The sequence below is a fragment of the Hippichthys cyanospilos genome, chromosome 4, assembly GCF_059441005.1.
Source record: "Hippichthys cyanospilos isolate Australia breed blue-spotted pipefish chromosome 4, RoL_Hcya_1.0, whole genome shotgun sequence".
NCBI classification, from domain to species: domain Eukaryota; kingdom Metazoa; phylum Chordata; class Actinopteri; order Syngnathiformes; family Syngnathidae; genus Hippichthys; species Hippichthys cyanospilos.
Window position 1 is genome coordinate 27,357,753 of NC_142372.1, and position 21,123 is coordinate 27,378,875.

The 21,123-nt window shown below is 46.6% G+C and overlaps 2 protein-coding genes across 11 annotated transcripts in view; both read left to right on the forward strand.

Moving 5' to 3' along the window:
* Window positions 1-9,749, forward strand: part of vps13c (vacuolar protein sorting 13 homolog C) — a 101,917-nt gene extending 92,168 nt beyond the window's left edge. For all 8 annotated transcript variants that reach the window (XM_088412752.1, XM_088412753.1, XM_088412754.1 and 5 more), the window contains one exon: window positions 9,061-9,749. In XM_088412752.1, the coding sequence (XP_088268878.1) occupies window positions 9,061-9,162 (102 nt within the window). In that variant the 3' untranslated portion in view covers window positions 9,163-9,749. The remainder of the gene's footprint in view (window positions 1-9,060) is intronic.
* A 125-nt stretch (window positions 9,750-9,874) lies between these two features.
* On the forward strand, window positions 9,875-20,707 carry LOC148425239 (homeodomain-interacting protein kinase 2-like). Of its 3 annotated transcripts, none has more exons than XM_088412766.1 (10): window positions 9,875-10,341; window positions 10,854-10,963; window positions 11,025-11,384; window positions 11,902-12,093; window positions 12,170-12,357; window positions 12,417-12,540; window positions 13,098-13,226; window positions 13,284-13,367; window positions 14,436-14,608; window positions 14,705-20,707. In XM_088412766.1, exons 3-10 carry the CDS (start codon window positions 11,226-11,228, stop codon window positions 15,591-15,593), a joined length of 1,938 nt encoding a protein of 645 aa, XP_088268892.1. In that variant the 5' UTR covers window positions 9,875-10,341; window positions 10,854-10,963; window positions 11,025-11,225; the 3' UTR covers window positions 15,594-20,707. The 3 variants fall into 3 exon arrangements, with proteins under 3 accessions (XP_088268892.1, XP_088268891.1, XP_088268890.1); XM_088412765.1 differs by having other exon boundaries at window positions 11,163-11,384; XM_088412764.1 differs by having other exon boundaries at window positions 9,875-10,963; window positions 11,163-11,384.
* The last annotated feature ends 416 nt before the right edge of the window (window positions 20,708-21,123 follow it).

Genomic DNA, 21,123 nt, shown 5'->3' on the forward strand with positions numbered 1-21,123 from the left:
TGATACGTGCGTTGTAGCCGTCAACAACCGAATTCCTACATTACTAACATTGCGACAATGTTTTAATTACTCAAAATACAAACCAAGCCCCAGCCATCAAAATCTTGTTAGTATTAGTACTACCAACATTAAGACCCAGAGTAGTTTAGGAAAAATTCCCAGTTTAAATTCGGCTTCATAAATATTAGGTCACTCCACTCAAAGGCCCTTCTTGTAAATGATCTTATTACAGATCACAATCTTAAAGTGCTTGGTCTCTGCGAAACCTGGTTAAAACCAAATGAAATTTTATCATTAAATGAGGCCTCACCCCCAAACTTTGTGGTCTCACACGTTGCCCGTCCTTGTCAAAAAGGGGAAGGTGTCGCCCTAATTATAGAATCTGATCTTAAACTTGGCACAAGCACTAATAACACCAAGAAATTTGAGGCTCTCGTTATGCGATCGAGCTGCTCACCACCATTCTATGTGGTAATTATTTACTGTCCTCCCAGTCCATACTCTGGATTCTTAGACGAATTCCCTGAACTTATGGCTGATTTAATAACTCATACAGATAATATATTAATTATGGGTGACTTCAATATTCATATGAACTCCCCATTGGAGCCACTTACTGTAGCATTTCAAGCAATAATCGATGCATTTGGTTTTACACAAATAAGAGAAGCAGCGACACACCGGAATGGTAATATCTTAGATTTAGTGTTAACCCGTGGTCTGACTGCCTCTAATGTCACAATTTTGCCGTAAACTAACGCTATGTCTGATCATTATCTTATAACATTTGAAGTACTAGCTCAGTGTGGTCTTATTGACCGCAACCAAGGCTTTGAGCTGTGATATTAACTCATCAACCACAGCTACACTTTCTGAACTACCGGTACTGCCTTTCGCAACAGCTGCCTTTCCGTCTTTCATTGGTTCAGTCGATGAGCTCACAAACGATTTTAATATGGTTCTTTTAAATTTCCTAAACTCTATAGCGCCATTGAGATTTAATACTCGTCTGAAGCGGCACACTCCGTGGTTTACGGATGAAAGCATACGTTTAAATTGTTATGTAGACAACTTGAGCGGAAATGGCGAACAACGAAACTCGAGGTTTTCCGTCAGGCCTGGTGCGATAGCTTGCTGAAATATAAAGAGGCTCTTAGGTTAGCAAAAACAAATTACTTTTCCAAATTGATTGGTCTTAATAAAAACAAACCAAAATATTTATTTGATATGGGAGCAAAGCTAACGCCACAGCAGCAGATTAATCATAGTTCCCTCCTTTTAGCACATGATTTCATTCGATTCTTTACTCTTGAATATTATCAATCTGTTGTTCTCCTCTGGCGTTATACCTGAAGCTTTTAAGGTGTCCGTCATTCAACCATTACATAAGAAACCTCACCTAGATCCTTCAAATCTCTCTAACTATAGACCAGTGTCACATCTTCCGTTTATTGCAAAATTCTTAAGAAAGTTGTAGCACAACAGCTTAGCAATTTCATGATAGGTAACAATAGATTTGAACTCCTTCAGTCAGGTTTTAGAGCCAACCACTCAACTGAGACAGCCCTTGTAAAAGTGACGAATGATTTTCTCTTAATTGCTTGACCTTAGTGCCGCATTTGGCACTATCGATCATCATATTCTTATAGAACTTCTTAAATCATGTGTTGGTATCTCGGGATCAGCACTTTCTTGGTTCAGATCTTACATCCTGGGAAGGACACATAGTGTCTCTTATGGCAATGCGATCTCTGAATCTTTCTCCGTCTCATGTGGTGTCCTGCAGGGGTCAGGGTTACTTGGTCCCTTACTGTTCAACATCTACATGATTCCTCTTGCCGATATTATACGTAAACATGCTATTAGTTTACATTGCTATGCTGATGATACACTACTATGCATGCCTTTAGAAATAACAGATCCGTCCAAGTGCACTAAACTGGAGGCCTGCCTTGCTGAGATTAATCAATGAATGTATTCCAATTTTCTGCTTCTTAACCCTAGTAAAACAGAGATGTTAATTATTGGCCCTGCTCATCATCAGCACTTGATTAAGAATACCACGTTGAACTTGGATAACTGTACTATTTCCCAAAGTAGTTTTGCAAAAAACCTCGGCGTGATATTTGACTCAATGCTCTCTTTTTGGACACATTAATATCATGACAAGAACAGCGTTTTTTCACCTTCGCAATATAGCTCTACATTTGTCCTATTCTTTCTCCTAGCGATGCTGAAACTTGCATGCATTTGTTACGTCGCGCCTAGACTATTGAAAGGTTCTGTATTCCGGGCTTCCCGTGTCCTATGTCAAAAGCCAGCAGTCTGTACATAATGCAGCAGCGAGACTATTGACAAGGACGAGAAAGTTCGAACATATCACTCCGATTCTAGCTGACCTCCATTGGCTTCCAATATATGAGGTGTGATTTTAAGGTGTTGTTAAATACTTATAAAATTTTACGTGGGTTAGCTCCTTCCTATCTCGTCGACTTAGCATCACCATATGTTCCGTCTTGACAACTTCGGTCACAAAATGGCGGTTTGTTATCGACCCCAAACCTAACCCCAACCCTAAAAAGAAGTCTGCGGAATCAAGGGCATTTTCCATTCGTGCGTCAGTACTATGGAATGACCTACCTATGGAAATTCGCGCAGCCACCTCAGTAAAAAGTATTTCAATCCGGACTAAAAACACAATTATACTCAAAAGCATTTAGTTAATGGGCCTGTATGCAGTTTTCTTCTTTTTTTTTTCCTGCTCCCTTCTTCCAGCTCGCAGTGGCGGCTAGCTAGATTTTCAAGGTTGACTTGACTGCCCCCATTTGGCCCTGCGCTGATCGACCTTCGCGGGTTAAGAGATTGACCGTCTGTGGTCCACTTGGTTGGACTGTGGGAAGGTTCCTGCCCAATGGCTTTGCCTGCTGTCGAGTCATCATTGCATTATATAGCACAATGTTTTCTGTAATCTATATTGTGTCGCTGTATTTGTCTGTAATGTGTCTCTATTTTTCTTTATTTGGTACATGCAGCATCCACTTCTACCTGTGGGCCTGAAAGGTTTCTGATTTTCTTCAAATTGGGTTTTTTGAGTTTTTCTTTCCCCTTTGGGAACTTTGACAGGGGATGCTGTCGTGTACCTTACACCGAAAAAATGTCTCTGTATGATTTCTTTTTTCGAAAGAAGTCTCGACATGACCTCTTTTCATCTGTGAAGCCCTTTGAGACTTCGGTGATTCAGGGCTATACGAATAAAATTTGATTGATTGATTGATCGAATGATCCTTCGAGCTAAGTTTTCTGCGGCTTTAAGCCCCTGGTAGGGTCACCCACGACAAACAGGTCCTAGGTGAGGGACCAAACTAAGCACGCTCATAGATCCCTTTTGATGATTTAAATTGTTGGTTCTTGCTTTCCCTCACTCAGACGCGGGTCACCGGTGCCCCCCTCTGGAGCCAGGTCTAGAGGTGGAGCTCATTTGCAAGCGCCTGGTGGCTGGGCCTGCACCCATGGGGCCTGGCCGGGCTCAGCCCCAAAGGGTAATGGGGTAACACCTTCCCATGGGCTCGCCACCATTGGGAGGGGCTATAGGAGTCAGGTGCGAAGTTAGCTGGGCAATGCTAAAGACGGGGACCTTGGCGAACCGATCCCCAGTTAGAGAAGCTAGCTCTTGGGACATTGAATGTTACCTCTCTGGCGGGAAAGGAGTCTGAGTTGGGGTGCGAGGCCGATAAAATCTGACTAGATATAGTTGGACTTGCCTCCACACACAGCTTGGGCTCTAATACCAGTCCTCTCGAGAGGGGTTGGACTTCCTTCCACTCCGGAGTTGCGCACGGTGAGAGGTGCAGAGCAGTTGTGTTATGTCCTATTACGTCCCACTAGGAGAAGGCCCCAGGGATGACCCAGAATACGCTGGAGAGATTATGTCTCTTGGCTGGCCTGGGAAGGCCTGGAGATCCCCCTGTAGGAGCTGGACAAAGTTGCCGAGGAGAGGGAAGTCTGGGCTTCCCCGCTGAGGCTTCAGGCCCCGCGACCTGTCCATGGATAAGCGGCGGATAATGGATGGAGGGAAATACCTTGCACAAAGGAAAATGTTAACGAGCTAAATGCATGCCATGCAGCACCATTTAACATGCTAAGATTAGCTAGAATATTATCCACAGTCAGAAGTAGTTGAATCAACAAGCAAAATCATTTGGGGCATATAATCATAAATGACATTATTTTTACAGAGAAAGTACAACTTATAGACACTTCTGGGGTACGTTTCACAGGGAGACAGAAGATGTGCGTCACAGACTGACTACTCACATCATCCTCCCTCACTACCAGAATCATCTTTTATTGTCACCGTATTACTACAATAAAATTAGACTCTCTGGTGTCTACTTAGGAAAGTAAAAAAAAAAAAAGTAACAAAAAGATTCACTGTGTAAAATACAGCAATTTCCAATGATGTGCAGTATGTACAATCCATGCATAAGATAAAGAGATAAGTGAGCTAAAGTATAAATGCTCATTTTGAAAAAGAGTACTGAAATGCTATGGATAGGGGAACATTCACCGTCGAAATATTGCACACGCAAATATTGAAATATTGCTCTTTTTATTTATTTATTTTTACAATTGCACGTTTCAGAGTTTCTACAGCAGTCTTGGGTTTAAGATGTATTTAGTGCAGTGATGGCTCTTGGGATGAAGCTGTTCCTCTGTCTGTTTGTTCGGGGTTTGTGGGCCCTTCAGGGTTAGGGTTAGGGCCCGAGGGTGAAAGTTCAAAAAGGTGGCTGCTCGGGTGAGAGGAGTCTTTGATGATATGTTTAGCTCTGCTAAAGTAGCGAGAGCTTGCAATGTCTTCCATGCAGTCGGTGATGTTCTGGGCTATGTTTATCACTCCTTGCAGCACCCTCCTGTCTGTAGATGTGCACCCTGCGTGCCACACCGTGATGCAGTACGTCAAGATGCTCTCTATAGTGGCCCTGTAGGACACAAGCAGCTTCTCCTCCAGGTTGTTCTCCTTGAGGACTCTCAGGAAGTGGAATCTCTCCTGGGTCTTTTTCACAACTGCTGTGGTGTTGGTGGTCCTGGAGAGGTCCTCTGACATCTGCACCCCCAGAAAACGAATGGAGTGGACCCTTTCCACACTGTCCCCATTATTGAGCAGCGGGGCGGGGTCCACCCTTCCCATTCTGAAGTCCATTATGACCTCTTTTGTGGTGTTTAACCCTGTCTAACCCTTGATGATGGAATTATGAGGGATGGGTTGAAGTGCAGTTGTGTGTGTGTATAATGTAAAGAGAACAGGGGCTCAGTATGCAGCCCTGTGGAGAGACATTGCTAAGTGTAATGGTGGAGGAAAGATGTGAGCCAAGCTTGACGGATTTTGGTCGATCTGTGAGAGAATTATTTATCTAGAGGCAAGTTTGTGTGGAAAGGCCCAGTTGCAGCAGTTTCTGCACAAGGATGTCAGGGATGATGTTAAATGCTGAGCTGAAGTCCCAGAAGAGCATCTGCATGTAGCTCCCTGTGAAGGGAATCATATATTAGGTTGTTATCATTATGTGCTTATTTCATTGTTACCCATTTATGCAATCCTAGTTCATTTTGACCCTGTCCTTAGATAGAGCTGTTGACGCACAAAAGTGTGAGCCTGGACCTTGGCACAGCTGTCGGTGGCGCCCGGCTGGCTCTTTTGTTGTGTCTTGTAATCTGCTATGCTTTTGCTCAATTAAAGCCAGGGGGGGACGGCTGGGCAGTGGAATTAGCGCTGGAAAACCCACGAGTTCATTTGCCCAAGCCTTTTCCCTATGCCCGGCATAGAAAAGTCAATCTTGGCTGGTCTGAGTTACTCTTTTTGCTGTTTAAGCAGCTAGGCTTGTCCTAGTCTTCTTTAACAGATTTCTCTGACACTCCCTCTGTGCTCCTCGTGGGTCAGCGCAGAGTGCAACGCTGTTGTAATGGCATCGTCTGTTGATCTGTTTGCCCTGTAGGCAAACTGATGGGGGTCCGGAATGGGTGGATGATAGTCTCTGATGTGTTTAGGGACCAGTCTTTCAAAGCACGTCATGACTACATGTTTCAGTGCGACAGGCCTGTAGTCATAGAGCAGGGGTGGGCAACTCCGGCCCTCGAGGGTCGGTGTCCTGCATGTTTTCCAGTTTCCTCTCCCTAACACGCCTGATTTAATCCATTAGCTCATCAACAAGCTCTGCTGGAGCTTGAAAATAATCCTAATCATTTGAATCGAGTGTGTTTGAGAGAGAAAACGTGAAAACATGCAGGACACCGGCCCCCGAGGCCTGGAATTGCCCACCCCTGTCATAGAGGCTTTCTGCTGATGACTTTGTGGGGACAGGGATGATGGTGGATTTTTTTAGGCAGGCAGGGATGTTTCCTTGTCCCAAGGACTGATTGAAGACTTTTGTGACAACGCCCGTTAGTTGGTCGGTGTATGTTTTGAGGACCTTTCCTGGTACTCCGTCGGGGCCTGCTGCATTCCTGGGGTTCACAGTCTTCAGCACACGTCTTACATCATGCTCCTGAAGTGTTAGTGTGCTCGTGGTGGAGGTAGGAGGTGCTAATGATGATGTGGCTGCTGGGGGCCTGTTCGTCTCGAACCGGGCAAAGAAGAGGTTACACTCCTCTGCCAGCGAGTTGTCAATTTCAGCAGCCACCTGGTTTCTGCTGCTTGTAGTTGGTGATATGTTTTAATCCCTGCCACATCTTCCTGGAGTCTTTTCAACAAAATAGTCCTCAATCTTCCTCTTGTAGGCTAGCTTGGCCTCCCTAATGCCCCTCTTGAGGGCCAACTTGGCCTCACTTTATCGAGGCCAGTTGCTGTTTCTTGTTTTGAAGACACTGTTCCGGTTCTTTAAGAGGGATTTTATTTCATTGTTCATCTAGGGTTTTTGGTCGAGGAATATTCTAATCCTTTTCTCAACTGTGACAGTGCTGATCATTTCTGATGGAGAGTATGGTGTCCACACGGTCTTGAACATCCTGACTGAAGAAAATGTCCCAGAGAGTGTTGTCCTGAAACAGTCCTGCAGCTGAGAGAGAGCTGAGAGAGGGCTGCTTCAAGCTAGATTGTTATTGTCTTTGTTCTTGGCTTTGTTTGACTCCTCCGGAGGATGTAGGTGGGGGTGAGAGACAGGCAGAGGTAGTCAGATCCAGCAAGAAGGGAGGGGGTTAGCTTTGAAGGCATGCTAGACGTTGGAATAAACATGATTCAAAGTGTTCCCACCTCAGGTGGCAAATTTCACAAACTGGGCGAATTTTGGCAACAAAGTCTTGAGGCATGGTTGATTGGAGTCACCGGCAACAATAAAGACGCCCACCAGGTGGGCCAGCAGCTGCTTGTTGATAATGCCGAGCAGTAAGCTAAGGGCCGTGCTAACGCTAGCATCCGATGTGATGTAAACTGCTATTACAATAACCACCGTGAACTCCCTCAGGAGATAAAAAGGTCTGCATGAGATAGCATCCGATGTGATGTAAACTGCTATTACAATAACCACCGTGAACTCCCTCAGGAGATAAAAAGGTCTGCATGAGACTGCCAGAACCTCTAACTCTGAACTGTGTGAATCACTCGTTGCTCACATGAACACAGAGCACCCCCCACCTGTTCTCTTTCCTGACTGTCTGCTATTGTAGCGTGCGTGGAAGACGCTCGTTAGTCGATGGTAAATGGACTTTCACTTATATAGTGCTTTTCTATCTTGGGTACTCAAAGCGCTTTACATTAACTAGTCATTTTCTTATTGATGATGCAGCATCAGGAGGAATTGGGGGTTCAGTGTCTTGCTCAAGGACACTTCAATATGGTCTTGATGTTCGGGGGATGGAACCTGTTGGGTTTAAAGTGGGCACGATACCCCACAAATGACCAGAGGAGAGGTGTAAATAATAACTCAGGAGTCAGAGATGTAGTTTTACCACTGCAGTGGGAAGAGCTCGAAGGAGGGCTTGACCGTGTGTCAGCCTTGTTGCAAAGTCTCTCTCTCCGAGCTCTCGGGCTGCAGTCTTTTATTGAAAAGTTGTTGCTGAGTCGTGGTGGTTCTCATGATTCAATCTGTGGCATCACATGGCTATTGTGCAAATGGCAGGCTCCACTCGCCCTTTGAACATTGTTGACAACTCACACATCCCAATGTCTATGCATAGACAATAGGGAGCCGGCACGCATCCTGGAGCAGCTGGAGCACATGAAACAATGCCGCTTCATCAGTGCAACAGCCAGTTTATAATTAACTTATCTTACAGAACCCATAGCCTCTCAGCTGAGACTCGACCACTCTCACCACTGAGCCATGCCGCCGATGTGGTTGTTTACATAATCTAGCCGCCAAGCCCAACCGGCAGCCTCACTTCTGCTTCCTCCTCGGTTTCCATCGCTTGCGGGGTGGAATGACTATCCATGGAGACCCGGGAGATCTCGCTATGTCCTCTAGGATGTTATGCTCTCGCTGAAATTTTGCGGTAATTGGCAAGTTGAGCCATAGTCCGACATCGATTAGGTTACGGCGATTGTATGGTGCGATGGTGCTACAAAATTCTAGTGCACAACACATAAAAACAATGAAAAACAAACACCAAACCGGAGTGCTAAGAGCCGTTGCATCCGTGCGCGCCGCCATCTTGAATTTGTAACATCAGTGGCCAGATATGGTGCCAAAAAACAAAGATCAAGCCAAACAAAACACAAATAAAGTACAGATCTAAAACTGTTAAATGATAAACTAAATCAGTGACAAAACATTATTTCGGGTGCGGCCCATGCAGGGCAACTGGCAGTTGGGGACCCCTGGATGTATTAAAATGAGCTGACATTTTTCAATAATAAACTCAAAATGTATTATGATAAGTAGTAATGTTAATGTTTGATGATTAATAGTGATGTTGTGCTAGTAATATTTTGGACAATATTAAAATGAAAAAAAATTTGAGTAGTTACAAAAATATGTACCAAGATTTTCTTGATCCAGCCCTCTTGGGAATAGATTTTCCTCCATGCAGCCTGCAAGCTCAAACCAGTTTTACACCCCTGGTCTCCCCCAGAGAATGCTGGCTTCTATGTTGGATGCACAGAGGGATCAGCAGCAACATGGCATGATCAGACAGAAGTCGCAACGCTTCCTGAAGGCTCCAGGCAAGCTGTGATGGCTGCATCCTGTCCTGTCCTGTCGCTCGACCCATCAACTTGGCTTGCTTTGGACTGCACGTGTGGTCAATGGAAGGCGCAGGTTGTTTTTGTTTTCCCCATTCCACAAGATGAAGTTCAATATTTTATTTTTGTTGATCAACTTAGACCAAAGTAATTACTTAGTTTCAGCATTCATAGCATCATAGTAGTCTTCCAAACTTTTTTTTTTCCAATGAAATGTATGCAGCCAACCCACACACACGTCTTTATTCATGTATTTTTATGGTGGCGGGGAGGGGATTTTCTATTTGCCATTTGTTCCCATTTTGCTGGCAGCTGACACTTTAGAAGAAAGTATACAAAAATTTAAATCGATTCTTGACATCTTAGTCATTCTTGACATCTGGAATGGCGGACATCTTTCATTTGACTGGTGAGTCGGATGTCTTCAATCAAGGTCCGCTTTTCTATTGAATATTGACACTGGTACATATTCAAATTCAAATTGTTGGACTCATGTTTTATGTTAGGCCAAAAAAAAAAAGATTTTGTATGCAATTGTGTGTTTAACGGGTGACTCCAATAAAATGGCAGTGAGCACTGATATTTTGTGACTTGCCCTGTCGGGGGGGGAGCGGGCCCACGGCTGGCTGCACATCTCTGTTGTCCACGCTGGCTTCCTCGGTCTCTTTAGAGTTTTGTTCCTGTTGGGATCCACCCTCTGATCTAGGCTCCATCCTCTCTTCTTGGTTCCGAATGCTCAGCCCAGCCTTCAGGTTAGATGAGATTTTGATATTTAGTTGAGTCTTCTCGCAACTGGCTCACTTGACTATGTCCCCCTCCCCCCAGGCCGCGGTTGGTGTGGACTAGGCTCTCTCCTTCCTTGTCTGGATTTGTTCTCCCGGACTTGGGGAGGATTGTGCCTTCCAATTGCTCTACTACGCAGCTTCATTTTATCCACTGGACCACATATTGTCTTTGCCCTCTCGTTTGTCTAATGGACTCTCTTGTCCTAAGGGCCGCTCTTTCCTCATCTTAGGTCCTGTGTCGCGCTGGTGTGGCGGCTCTTCCAATCTCCTCTGGTTGACTCCGAGAGATGGGCTAAATGCGACCAAACATTTGTTCGCCTGCTCGGATGGCCAGTCCAGTTGAAGTCTGGGACTAGCTGCTGTTAACTGATGGACTCTCCAGCTCAGGTCAGCTTTTCTTCCCTGGACTACCTTGTACGCGTTATGCGAGGTTCTGTGGCGCTTGGCACGGAGTGCTATGAACAATTGGGAGAGCTTTCTAAATACAAAGTTATGATCTCAGCCTGCGGCTCAACTTTAGTCTGCTGTCTCACTAGACCTTGTCCCGCAAGGTGAGTTTTATGCCAATGTTCTCTGCCAACTTTCTTCACCCCAAGGCAATGCAAATATGACAATGCAATCCTTTCTGCTTCCTTTGTGAGACGCTGTAGATGGCAGAGCGTTTCTGTGGAGCACGGGGGGGTGCACACGCCGATGTCACGGCCTAGCCCCGGCATGGGCGTCGCTCGATGACATCAGCGGCCAGTCTTATGTCATCAGTGGCAGATGATGTCAGCAGTACACCTTGATGACATCTGCCAACTTTGATGGCAGGCGTGTGAAACAAGGGAAACTTTTTCAGCGTCCCCCCCCTGACAAAGATTTGTGTGTGCGTGTGTGTTTTTTTTTAATACAAACAGGTCAGAGGAAGCCTGGTAATGGGTGGACGCCGTCCCGCGCCACGCCATCTTTTGCCGTGCCGTCGTCCGCCGCGCTGCCGTCCGCCAGAAATCCTCCACACATGACACAGGTAAGAAGCTGCACCGGTCACCCTTAGAAGCGCGCTTCAGCTCCAGCGACCACCTCTGCAGGTCTGATGTAGGCACACCCATGTCAAGCCCTAGTCTCTGGCCTTTTGCTCGGCTCTCCGTCGTCCCTCGGGCACGATCTCACTTCTGGGCTAGGCGCGTAGGCTTTCCGACGTGCGCCCTCTGCTGACCCTTGCGCAGTCTGTGTTCTCTGCATGTTCTTCAGCGTGTTCCTCCGAGGTGGACTCCCAGGATCTGGTGGAGATGGAAGGGTCCATCGTGGAGAGCAAGACCAGCTTCTACCACATCCTCAAGCTCCTGGACCGAGGCACCAGCAGCCACGTCTTCAAGTGCAAAAACCTGGCCACCGCCAAGGACGTGGCCCTCAAAGTCCACAAGAACTATGCGCTGTTTGAAAACGAGGTGGCTGTACTCCAATCTTCAAGCGTGACTTCTTTGCACCGTCGCCAAGTAACCAGTTCTCAAAAAGAGAACTGACCCATTTTGTCTTTGAGGGGGGTTGTCTTTTACTCAACAGCCCAAGTGTTTTGACCCAAATGTTTTTAGAGTAAAGCACCAGACTTGTACGATGTGTTTCACGTCGAGACTTGGATCACGCAAATCACTCTGCTCTCAAAGGAGCGAGAGGGAATTCAATTAAAGACGAATGTTGGAGCGCTTTTTCAAACATGTTTGAATGTATTTGCAAGTATGTTCAAAATTAGTTTGCCAGTGAAAAGTGCTTCTTCCAATGTGGTTGTTGGCTCGCCAGCTTTCGTTCCAAATTCTTCATTTGACGAATTTATGAATCGATTATTTTTCTTTTTCTAAAGAAATCCTAGTGTAGGTTTTCCAATTGATTTTCGTTTGAAAGCCTTTAAGGTTTTGACTTCAGACAAAGTTCCAAAAAGCAACAGGAAGCCGATTTTGTTACGTGCAGATCGAGATGCAGGAGATAGTGAGCGTGCTGGACCCGGACAAGAAGAGCATCGTGGAGTTCATCGAGACGTTCACCTTCAACCGCCACCCGTGCCTGGTCTTTGAGCTTCTGGACACTAACCTTTTCAGCATGGTGCTGGACAAGAAATGGAAGACCTTCTCACCCAACGACATCCGACCTGTGGCCCAGCAGGTAGACCTGCGCCTGAAGCTTAGACCTGAGTCGAAGCGTTAGATTCTGGCTTGAGCTTCTGGCACCGTGTGTTCAGCTCCTGACGGCCTTCGAGGCACTGAAGAGCATCGGGGTGATCCATACGGACCTCAAGTCAGACAACATCATGCTGGTGGACCACAGCGTCACGCCCTTCAGGGTCAAGCTGATCGACTTTGGCCTGTCCATCTGCACGGTGGACGCGCCCCTCAGCTACGGCGTGGCCCTGCAGCCCATGGGCAACAGGTGTGTAGAAATCGTCCCGACCCACCGAGCCCGCCCCCAACAGTTGACTGTCTTGGCAGGGCACCGGAAGTGGCCCTGGGCCTCCCCTTCTCTGAGGCCATCGACATGTGGTCCTTGGGCTGCGTGCTGTCCTTCCTCTACCTGGGCAACTACCTCTTTCTAGCCAACTCCAACTACAACATGGTAGGTGGCCACAACATTTTCTCGCTCTCTTCAGCTGAGTGAACGAAAATAATTTCTTCAAAAAGCTGTGCTTTTTTTTTAACCACCCAATCAGATTTTTTTTTCGACACCATTCGAGGAAGATTGAGATCTATCAGCCATGTAAGCCGAGGTTTGACGGACAGATGGGCATTTTTATATCGGCCGTATTCTTACTTATAATAATTACTGTAATGGGACAAGCCAGAGGATGGGCACGTCAGTTGACTGTTAGCGTCTGTTAGTGCCTGCTGCAGCCAGCAGCAGCTTCACGTTAGCATTATTTTCTGTAGAAAGAAAAAGAAAAAAAGAAACTCTGAAACAAATGAAACCCAGAGAGATGGGGCGCCATCTTTTCCTCGCCGTTTGAATGCTTTTAAAATGCCATTGAAAAAACGTCTGCGCCAGCACCAGGGATTTTGCTCATTGCCCAGAAAAGCTCGGAGGAACACATGGCCATCCTAGGCTTGACGCTGACGCTACGTATAGGGTAAATGCACCCCCGCGCGGCGGCCACTCTCACGGCAGCCTTTGCGCAGTTACGGAGTATGATTGAGGTGGTGGGGCACATTCCCGACCATCTGCTGACCGCCAGCAAAAACACCCCCAAGTATTTCAAGAGGAGTGAGAGGGACAACGATGGCGATCATCCCAAGTGGCGCCTTATGGTAAGCCCAACCAACCCACTCCCAGGGGCAAATAGTAAAGAGCGGTTGCCCTTACAGACGGAGAGAGAATACCAGGACAAAACTGGAATTCGGCCCGAATCTCTGCCCTGGTCTTTCAAGTGTTTGGATGACCTGGTCAAAGTAAGTGGCCGTCTCCTCTAATGCTAATCATGTGACGGGGCCGTTTTCTTTATTTTTGTAGTTGACAAAGTGGGAATTTTTATTTCCCCCTTCAGAAACTTTCTAGATACAGTGGGGCCCCATGCGTGACTGCAAGTCACTCCATGCTCATACATCTAATCACTGCCTACGTCACTAATATGCTGGTCTGCTATTGGCCAGAGTCACAACTCCCTAAGATACTGTTATACTATTGGTCGTCGTCCCGGAGGCACTAAGATGCTGGTCTGCTATTGGTCGGCGTCCCTCGTTCCAAAATGGTGCACCAATTAAAGCTTAGTTCTCCTTTGAGTACTAACAAGAAGAATTGGTTAGCCATGGGTCCCAAGATTGCTAGTGATGTTAAAGAGGGAAGTAAAGAGATGATATATCTAAACACGAAGCTGGAGAAAATCAAGAAATAAGAAGGCTAAGCTCGCCTAGGCTACCCTCATTATGGAATATGAGTATATATGAATATGAATATGAATATTATATATATATATATATATATATATGAGTAGCACCCACTCTACTATTTTGATTCAAATTTTTAATATACAATTTTGATCTTTTTACCTGGGGTTTTACATATATTACCTAATTAACATAGGTTTGGATTACCCGTAGGTTTGGATTGCCTGCCATACGGCGAATTCGCGTTCCATTCCCAACCGCGGCACGGATTAATCTCGTGAACCGGGGGTCCACTGTAAAGTTAATGAGATACATTTGGACGTTTACATCAGCGGTCCCCAACCGCCGGTCCGCAGCCCAGTACAGGTCCGTGGATCAACCGGTACTGGCTTGATCTTTTTTGGTGCCGCCTCTGACCGCTGTTGATATTACCTTTTGTAGTAAGGAAGGACAGTGTGGCTTTTGATTGAGATTTATTGTCACTTGTATAGTACCATACCACTCAGTGAACTTCTTAATGAGATGTTTTTCCTTATTCCTTCCTTCATTATTGTTGTTTGTCAATGGATTGTAATTCCTCATTTTGGGCTTTGCCAACGCTGCGCTGGGCGTTGCTAACACGTGGGAGCACAGCTGAAGCCAGAGGTGAGTGAGCCAGCGGAGCTGGAGGATCGCAAGGCCTTCGTGGACCTGCTCAAGCGGCTCCTCCAGATGGACCCTGAGCGCAGGATCACTCCCGAGGACGCCCTCAAGCACCCCTTTCTAACCATGAGCCACCTGAGCCAGCTCAAGACCAACAGCCCCTAGTGAGCGCCCCTCCCGTCACGCTCGTGTCGCTTCCACTCCACTATAACGCTTGACAGCAGCCTTATTTTTCCTCTCTCCGCGCGTCTTTCTTTCAGCGTGATGGACAGCTTTGACAAAATGAAGTTCTGTCCAGTGAGCACCCCGGAGAAGGAAGGCCCGGAGAATCAGTCTGCTTCGGGTCAAATGGTCAAATCCAGGAACTGGCGTCAAAAGTTCTGTGGTTTCCTGGGCCCCAAAAGGACAGACAGCCTGCTGGGTCCGCCAGTTTCCTCTTGTGCCGAGGCGGAACCACCTGAGCGCATTCCGGACAGCCAGTCCAAGACCTGGTGGCAGAAACTGCGCCTCTTCTTCAGGGGCGATGGGAAGGCCCGTCGGGCTCCACCTGCTGCGAGGAGGGGTCCTGAGGCACACTCCAACAAGACCTGGTGGTACAAAATCTGCCTCTTCTTCACAATCAATCGGATTGTGCCAGAAGCGCCGCGCGTCCCCCTTCAGGCCACGGAGTCCACGCAGGTCCAGACCCGCCGGGCGCAAGATCTCCATCCCTCGTCCGAAAAGTTGCCGCTAGACATTCGGGACGGTGCATCAGAACGTGCGGAAGACGACTTGTTGCTGGTCGACAAGTCGGCGCAAATTAACTTGTCAGAGGACGAGCGCCGGCGCTCCTCCCGAGTCCCCTCGCCCTCACCGGGTACCGAGCAGGAGCCCTCGTCAGTGGGCGCTCGCCTCAGGCCATTCCCTGACCCGGAGCCGTCGCAGACTGACCCTGCGGACGAGGCACGATCCCGGCTCCCCCCGGCGGGCAAACGCGAGGCCCCACCCATCGGCAAGATTCTGACGGCCAAACGGGACAAGTGCCCCGTGCGAGTCAAAGCTGAGCCGTCATTGCGGGCCAAAACCGACCAGTCGGCACGTGTTTACAAGCTGCGGGTCAAGACAAAGCAGTCGTCTCCGCTGACTAAAAATGTCCTTCGCAAGACCTGACCTTTGACCTCAACTACCTCAACCGCCGCTGGCGGAAGCTTTAGCTTTTGACCGGACTACCTCACGTTTTCTTCTGGGATTGTCAACGATTCCACCTTTCCCCAACATTTAGCACAAGCACCAGGTGGTAATAGATATGGGGTTGCAGTAACAGGCTATATCTGAGCCAATCAAAATGCAGTGGGGACTTCCTAAAGCTAGCCAAAAACCAATGGAGCATAAGACAGTCCCAAGACGTCTCGCAAGCAGGTCCCCGCCACTAATGCTAATGCTCTGAGGGGCAAATAGGAAATGAGGGTCAAGTTCCCAGAAATAAAAAGCAAAGGCGCTGGCCATTATGTGGCCCGAGCTGCCCACCATACAAATAAAAGTGCAACTTAGTGTGAATCCCGACTTTGAAATACTAACCTTAGTATGTATTTTTTTTTTTTTTTGCTTGCGCTTGTGGGAGCTTTAGGGGCTTTCTGGTAAATGCAGCAATACACACTCCTTGTGCTGTCTGTTGCTAACAGACATGGCGACTTCCAGAGGACTGCCACCCCCATGTAATAGATTTTAATAATAACTAGACTTACGACTATATTCAAACCATTCTTAAAATATTAAAACAAACATTTCAACACATTTATTTGCAAGCTTTTAAAACAAACTTAGCTTTAAACCTGTGTTTGAGAGCCAAATTTGAAGCCCTTAGTTTGAAACCTTACCTTTGATATACTAAATCTAGTATGAAATTGCGCAGGGTGCGCAATTATCATTAAGGCCTTAATTCCAGCATTACGGTTCACACTCGCTTGAAAGTAAATGCACTTCATTCACATTGATTAGGTGTCAAAGTAGAGGTACAAATTAGGGTTGAGGTTATCATTTAGGGCAGGGCTGGCAAACTCATTTTTTATCACGGGCCACATTTTACCTATAGTTTTTGTCGGAGGACTGTGATGACTGTCAAGTCAAATTTGAAATATGATCGGCTGAAATCGGGCCACTAAAAACTTCAGAAGGGGTATAAAAAATGCTGAAAAAAAGTTGAAGGCAACTTGAAAATTTGGTATTTTAGCCAGAAAAGTCCAGAATTTGCATTTTGTGGGCCTTGAGTTTGACACCTGCGATTCAGGGATTCAAACCAAGTAGTATGGTTTTAAAATAGGGTTACTGTAAGTCAAGGTTAGCGTTTGAAACTCTGCTTTGGCTCACGAGTGAAGTTAAGCTTTCAAAGTAGGCTTTTCAACAATGCTTAGTTTGGAAGTAGACTTGGGGCCCAAAGGAGCGTGCAAATGAAAGTTGAAAAATGTCTCCCGACACAGGAGTGTCCATAAAGTTCAAGCGCAACGATTCAACGATTCGCAGTGTGGCCTTAGGTCTTGCTTGTCAACGGAAAATGTTCACGGGCTGCGAAAGGCACACACCAGTAACGCCACCACCGGCAGCAGCACGGCGGCCAGTCCAGCAGCCAGCAGGGCGGCGGCCTTGCCCACCCTGGCCTGCCAGCACTTGAGCAGGTCACAGCTTGTGCCGGCGGCCATCACGGTTCGCCGCTCGCTAACCCCACCGCGCTTTTTCGCCTGGTTTGGCCGCCATGGCGGCGTGCGGCCAACGTGCCCTTTGTAAAACCAAAAAAAAAAAAAACAAGCCCACAAGCCTCATTTGCACTCACAAGGCTTGCATCATGCTCAAATGAAGCTGGAGAAAATTGGCTGGCAAAGGTCAGCACATAAACATGCTCTACACGGACTGATGGATGTGACGGGCCGACCTGAGCCCGCCGCAATGCAACAGTGCAATGGCTCGTTGTCATGTAAATACTGCACGTCCGAGGTCCATTCCCATAGATGAGCACAACGCAAAGCCATTCACATTGTTTTTCTCTTTTCAGCATAAAAATTGACCGTAATCTACATTTTTTTTTTAACTTGCCACCAGCGGCAACCTCCCTGTATATAATGGGAGACAGAAGACAACAAGCATTCATTTGGAGTTTGAGCTGCTATTTTACTTGACACCAGGGGGCGCTCTCCACGAGCAAACATAATCGGTCATGTTACTGTTGTGTTAATGCAGTAACAATCCCAGCGTGGCAGCATTATGTTGAAAATACATTGCTGCTTCTCTTTTTCCGAGCTTGTTGAAGGCATGAGGACACTTCGAAAACAAAACTTGGAAGTATAAACAAAAATGGCATCGTTTCTGCATGAAGAGTTGCTGAGGCTTATCTCAGCGGGGCTCTGATACAACCTAAACATGACAAAAATTAACTTTCTCTTCAATTTCGTTGGTGTGTCTTATAATCCAGAAAATACAAGACGGTGTGCATCAATAAGGAGAAGACAAACATACATGTAGGTCAAATGCTTTAAAAGATGGCATGTTTTTCCCATGATCCCATGCGCTTTTGCCCCATAGCAATATGGGAAACCGTCCAAGCTGCAATAACAAAAAAGGCAAATCTCAGATGTTTTCCCCCCTCCAACTCAAACGTGAACTGGAGGCCAGCCAAATGCAAAAAAAATAAATAAATAAATAAAAAGATGAAGAAATAGAAGCAAAAGGCATGCTTTGAGGTCACTTGGAAGCAGGGCAGGCCACCTGCCTGGAAGGTGTTTGCTCCAGGCCCTGGCGCCCGTCTTTAAGATCCGCCGCTCCAACTTGTCCAGCTTGCGGAGGAGCAACTCCAAGCCACTCTCCACGTGGGCCAACCGGGCCGCAAGCTCCCACCTGGGGCAGCAAATCGCTACGCGTCAGAGCCAACCCACAAGCTGGACTTGAGCGAACTTCACTTGAGTGCAACAAAGTGTGATGCTGGTCGACAAAAGTTCCTTTCGCCAAAGATATTTCCGGACTTTTGGTCCAAATTCAAAATGTTCCTACCAAGCACCTACAGAATTTTCAATATGCCTTTTCTTTGCTTGGGGTGGCCCCAGCCTGTGCACGGGTGGCCACGCATAACAAAGATCAACATGCCCGCACTTCGGCCGAGCTACGGAACATCTTCAAAACGAGCGTGATTCCTCCACGGGAATCGGGTCCTTTGGGCCAAGCGTGCATTCCGGTGCTTTTGGAAACGTTCTAGTCCAGGGGGCCAAACTGGGTCCTGCAGGGTCTGCATTGCCCCTTTCACACCGCAGGAACTCTTCTGCTAGACCCTGGTAGCTTGAGCTCCCTTTTCCCTTCACACCAAAAATCGTTCAGGGTAGGGAAGGTTCCGCTAAGCTTCTACCCTGAACCTTCTGAGCTCCTATATGCTACTAGGGTTGGAGCTTCTGTACCCGGGTGGCTCAAGGGGGCCATGCTGTGCTAACTTCCACTAACTAACACTGATTGGTTGGTCGCAGTGTTCCCTCTAAGCTGCGCGCATGTGCAATTGCACACTGCTCACACATTCTCAGTGCACAAGAAAATCTACGCTGCGCATAAAACAAAATGCAATATAAACATATTAATATCTTAATATTAGACCTCATCTTACCTGATTAATTAGACCAATAATATTGTTTTCTGTGCCATTTTGCATTGTGACAGCGAGTGACAAGTGTCCAGCCAATGATACGATAAGTTTCACTTACACTATTCATCCAATCAAACAGAACAGAAACGTTCCCTGCATATACGCCCCATGCGGGTTAGCTAGCTAACAGTACGGAGTTAAGAGACGCAAATGCTAACCTCTTCGCGAAACAAACGAGCAGCACATTCACTCACCAAGCCAAAGTAAAAAAGAAATGCGCTTCTTTTAAGATGGAATGGCTGTCGGAAGAAGAAAAATAAAAATAACAAACTTTTTCACAATTAACACAAATAGTTGTGATTTGTTTGGCAACATTGTGCCAGTTGAGACTTCCGGCTTACTTGTATGCTTACCCAGGTTCCATTAAAATAAATAAAATGAAAATTTCCAGAGGTCTATCTTTGATTCAATAAAACGATCAATTTATTCCCACAGTAGTTCCAAAGCTCTTCATACAAGAATACTTCAAACGAAAGGCATACATTACGTTACAGAAACTGTGTGCTCTTATCTGCAATCAATCTCAACTGCCCCTGTGATGCATGACCCAAGGCCAGTATCATGCACCTCTCTCCATGCCAAAACAACCAACCAACAAATAACTTTCTAGCTTTTGGTTATGACAAAAACTGATATTTAGAATAACTCTGTTTTCGGGTTCAAAACCAATAATAATTCCAAATGTTGTGAATTGGCTCCTACAAATATGTCAATCATAGATGCGTCATTCTCCCGTATTGGTCCTAGACGACGCTTATCACCTCAGTTATTCCCTCATAAATGACAAGATAAGTGCCCAGAAGCACATTACCGGTCCACACGTATGTTTAAAAGTTGTTGGACATCATCAGGTCATGCTGTTCACATTAATTCTTGGAGTTCTGAGATGCCTTGCGTCATCAAAGCACGCCACGACACAGGTCGCCACGGATGATCCCATTTTTGCTGTGGCTCATTCTCGGGCCGCAGCTAGGCCCCTGGATATACTCAGAGCACTTCCCCCCATTGCTAATTAGTGACAAAATTTGAGTTATGTGAGTGACATCAGATATGCACATAGTGACCCACTGTGTGCATGTCTGAAGTTGCTCACCTTGGTCCAAAGCCTGCTCAGGGAGTTTGTGTGAATGCTCAGACGCATTGAAAATTAGAGGGAACATTGGTTGATTGACCTCGGGGGGGGTGTTGTTTCGGTATCAGCAGCCGCCATTACGCTTTGTGTTCACTATGGTCAAGTCAATATTTTGAAATCACAGAATGAGAGAAAATTGATAAGTGGATGTGTGCTCTGGAACAAACACAACTTTGTATTGATGGAGAAGAGGACATCCAACTGCAATTTGCTTCAACTACAAGAAAAGGCAAGTCGCTGACCGGAATGCCCACCATGAGCTAGCCTGTTTGTGATGCGGAGCTTAATTTTTTTTTTTTTTTTAAAGCTCACGAACAGAACACCGACTGAAGGTGATTTACTCCCTAGCGATCTGTACCTGAAATTCGCAACATTTGATGCTTAGTCAGTGTATCCTTTTTATTGTTTTTTTTTTTTTTGTAAAAAACATGCCAAGAGATGCTGAAACGCCAGCCAGAAGGCGGGCATCGGCAACACGGCTCCCCCCCCCCCCCCCCCCCCCCCCCCCCCCCCCCCCCCTTCTATTTCTCTGTCACAGTTTGGCATGGTGGCGTGAAGAGGTGCGGGACATGGGAAAGGTGGAACAAAATAAAAAGATGCAGGACTGAGAGGGATGAGGCTCAAATAAAGCTGGTTTTATATCAAACAGAGGCTGGGAGAGAAGGAAAAAAAATACGAAGTACAACCAAAACGCTAAAAACAAACTCAAACTTACTGGGGGCCACAAGGAACAGGAGGCAACACAGGAAGGATTAATGACTGAGCAGGGCAACGGCAATACAGCGGGGGAAAGATGTACAATGACCCGACAACTCGCTAAACGATCCCATGGCTTATATAGAAGAGACACTATTGACAACAACGAGGAACAGCTGGGGGAGAATGCGAGGCAG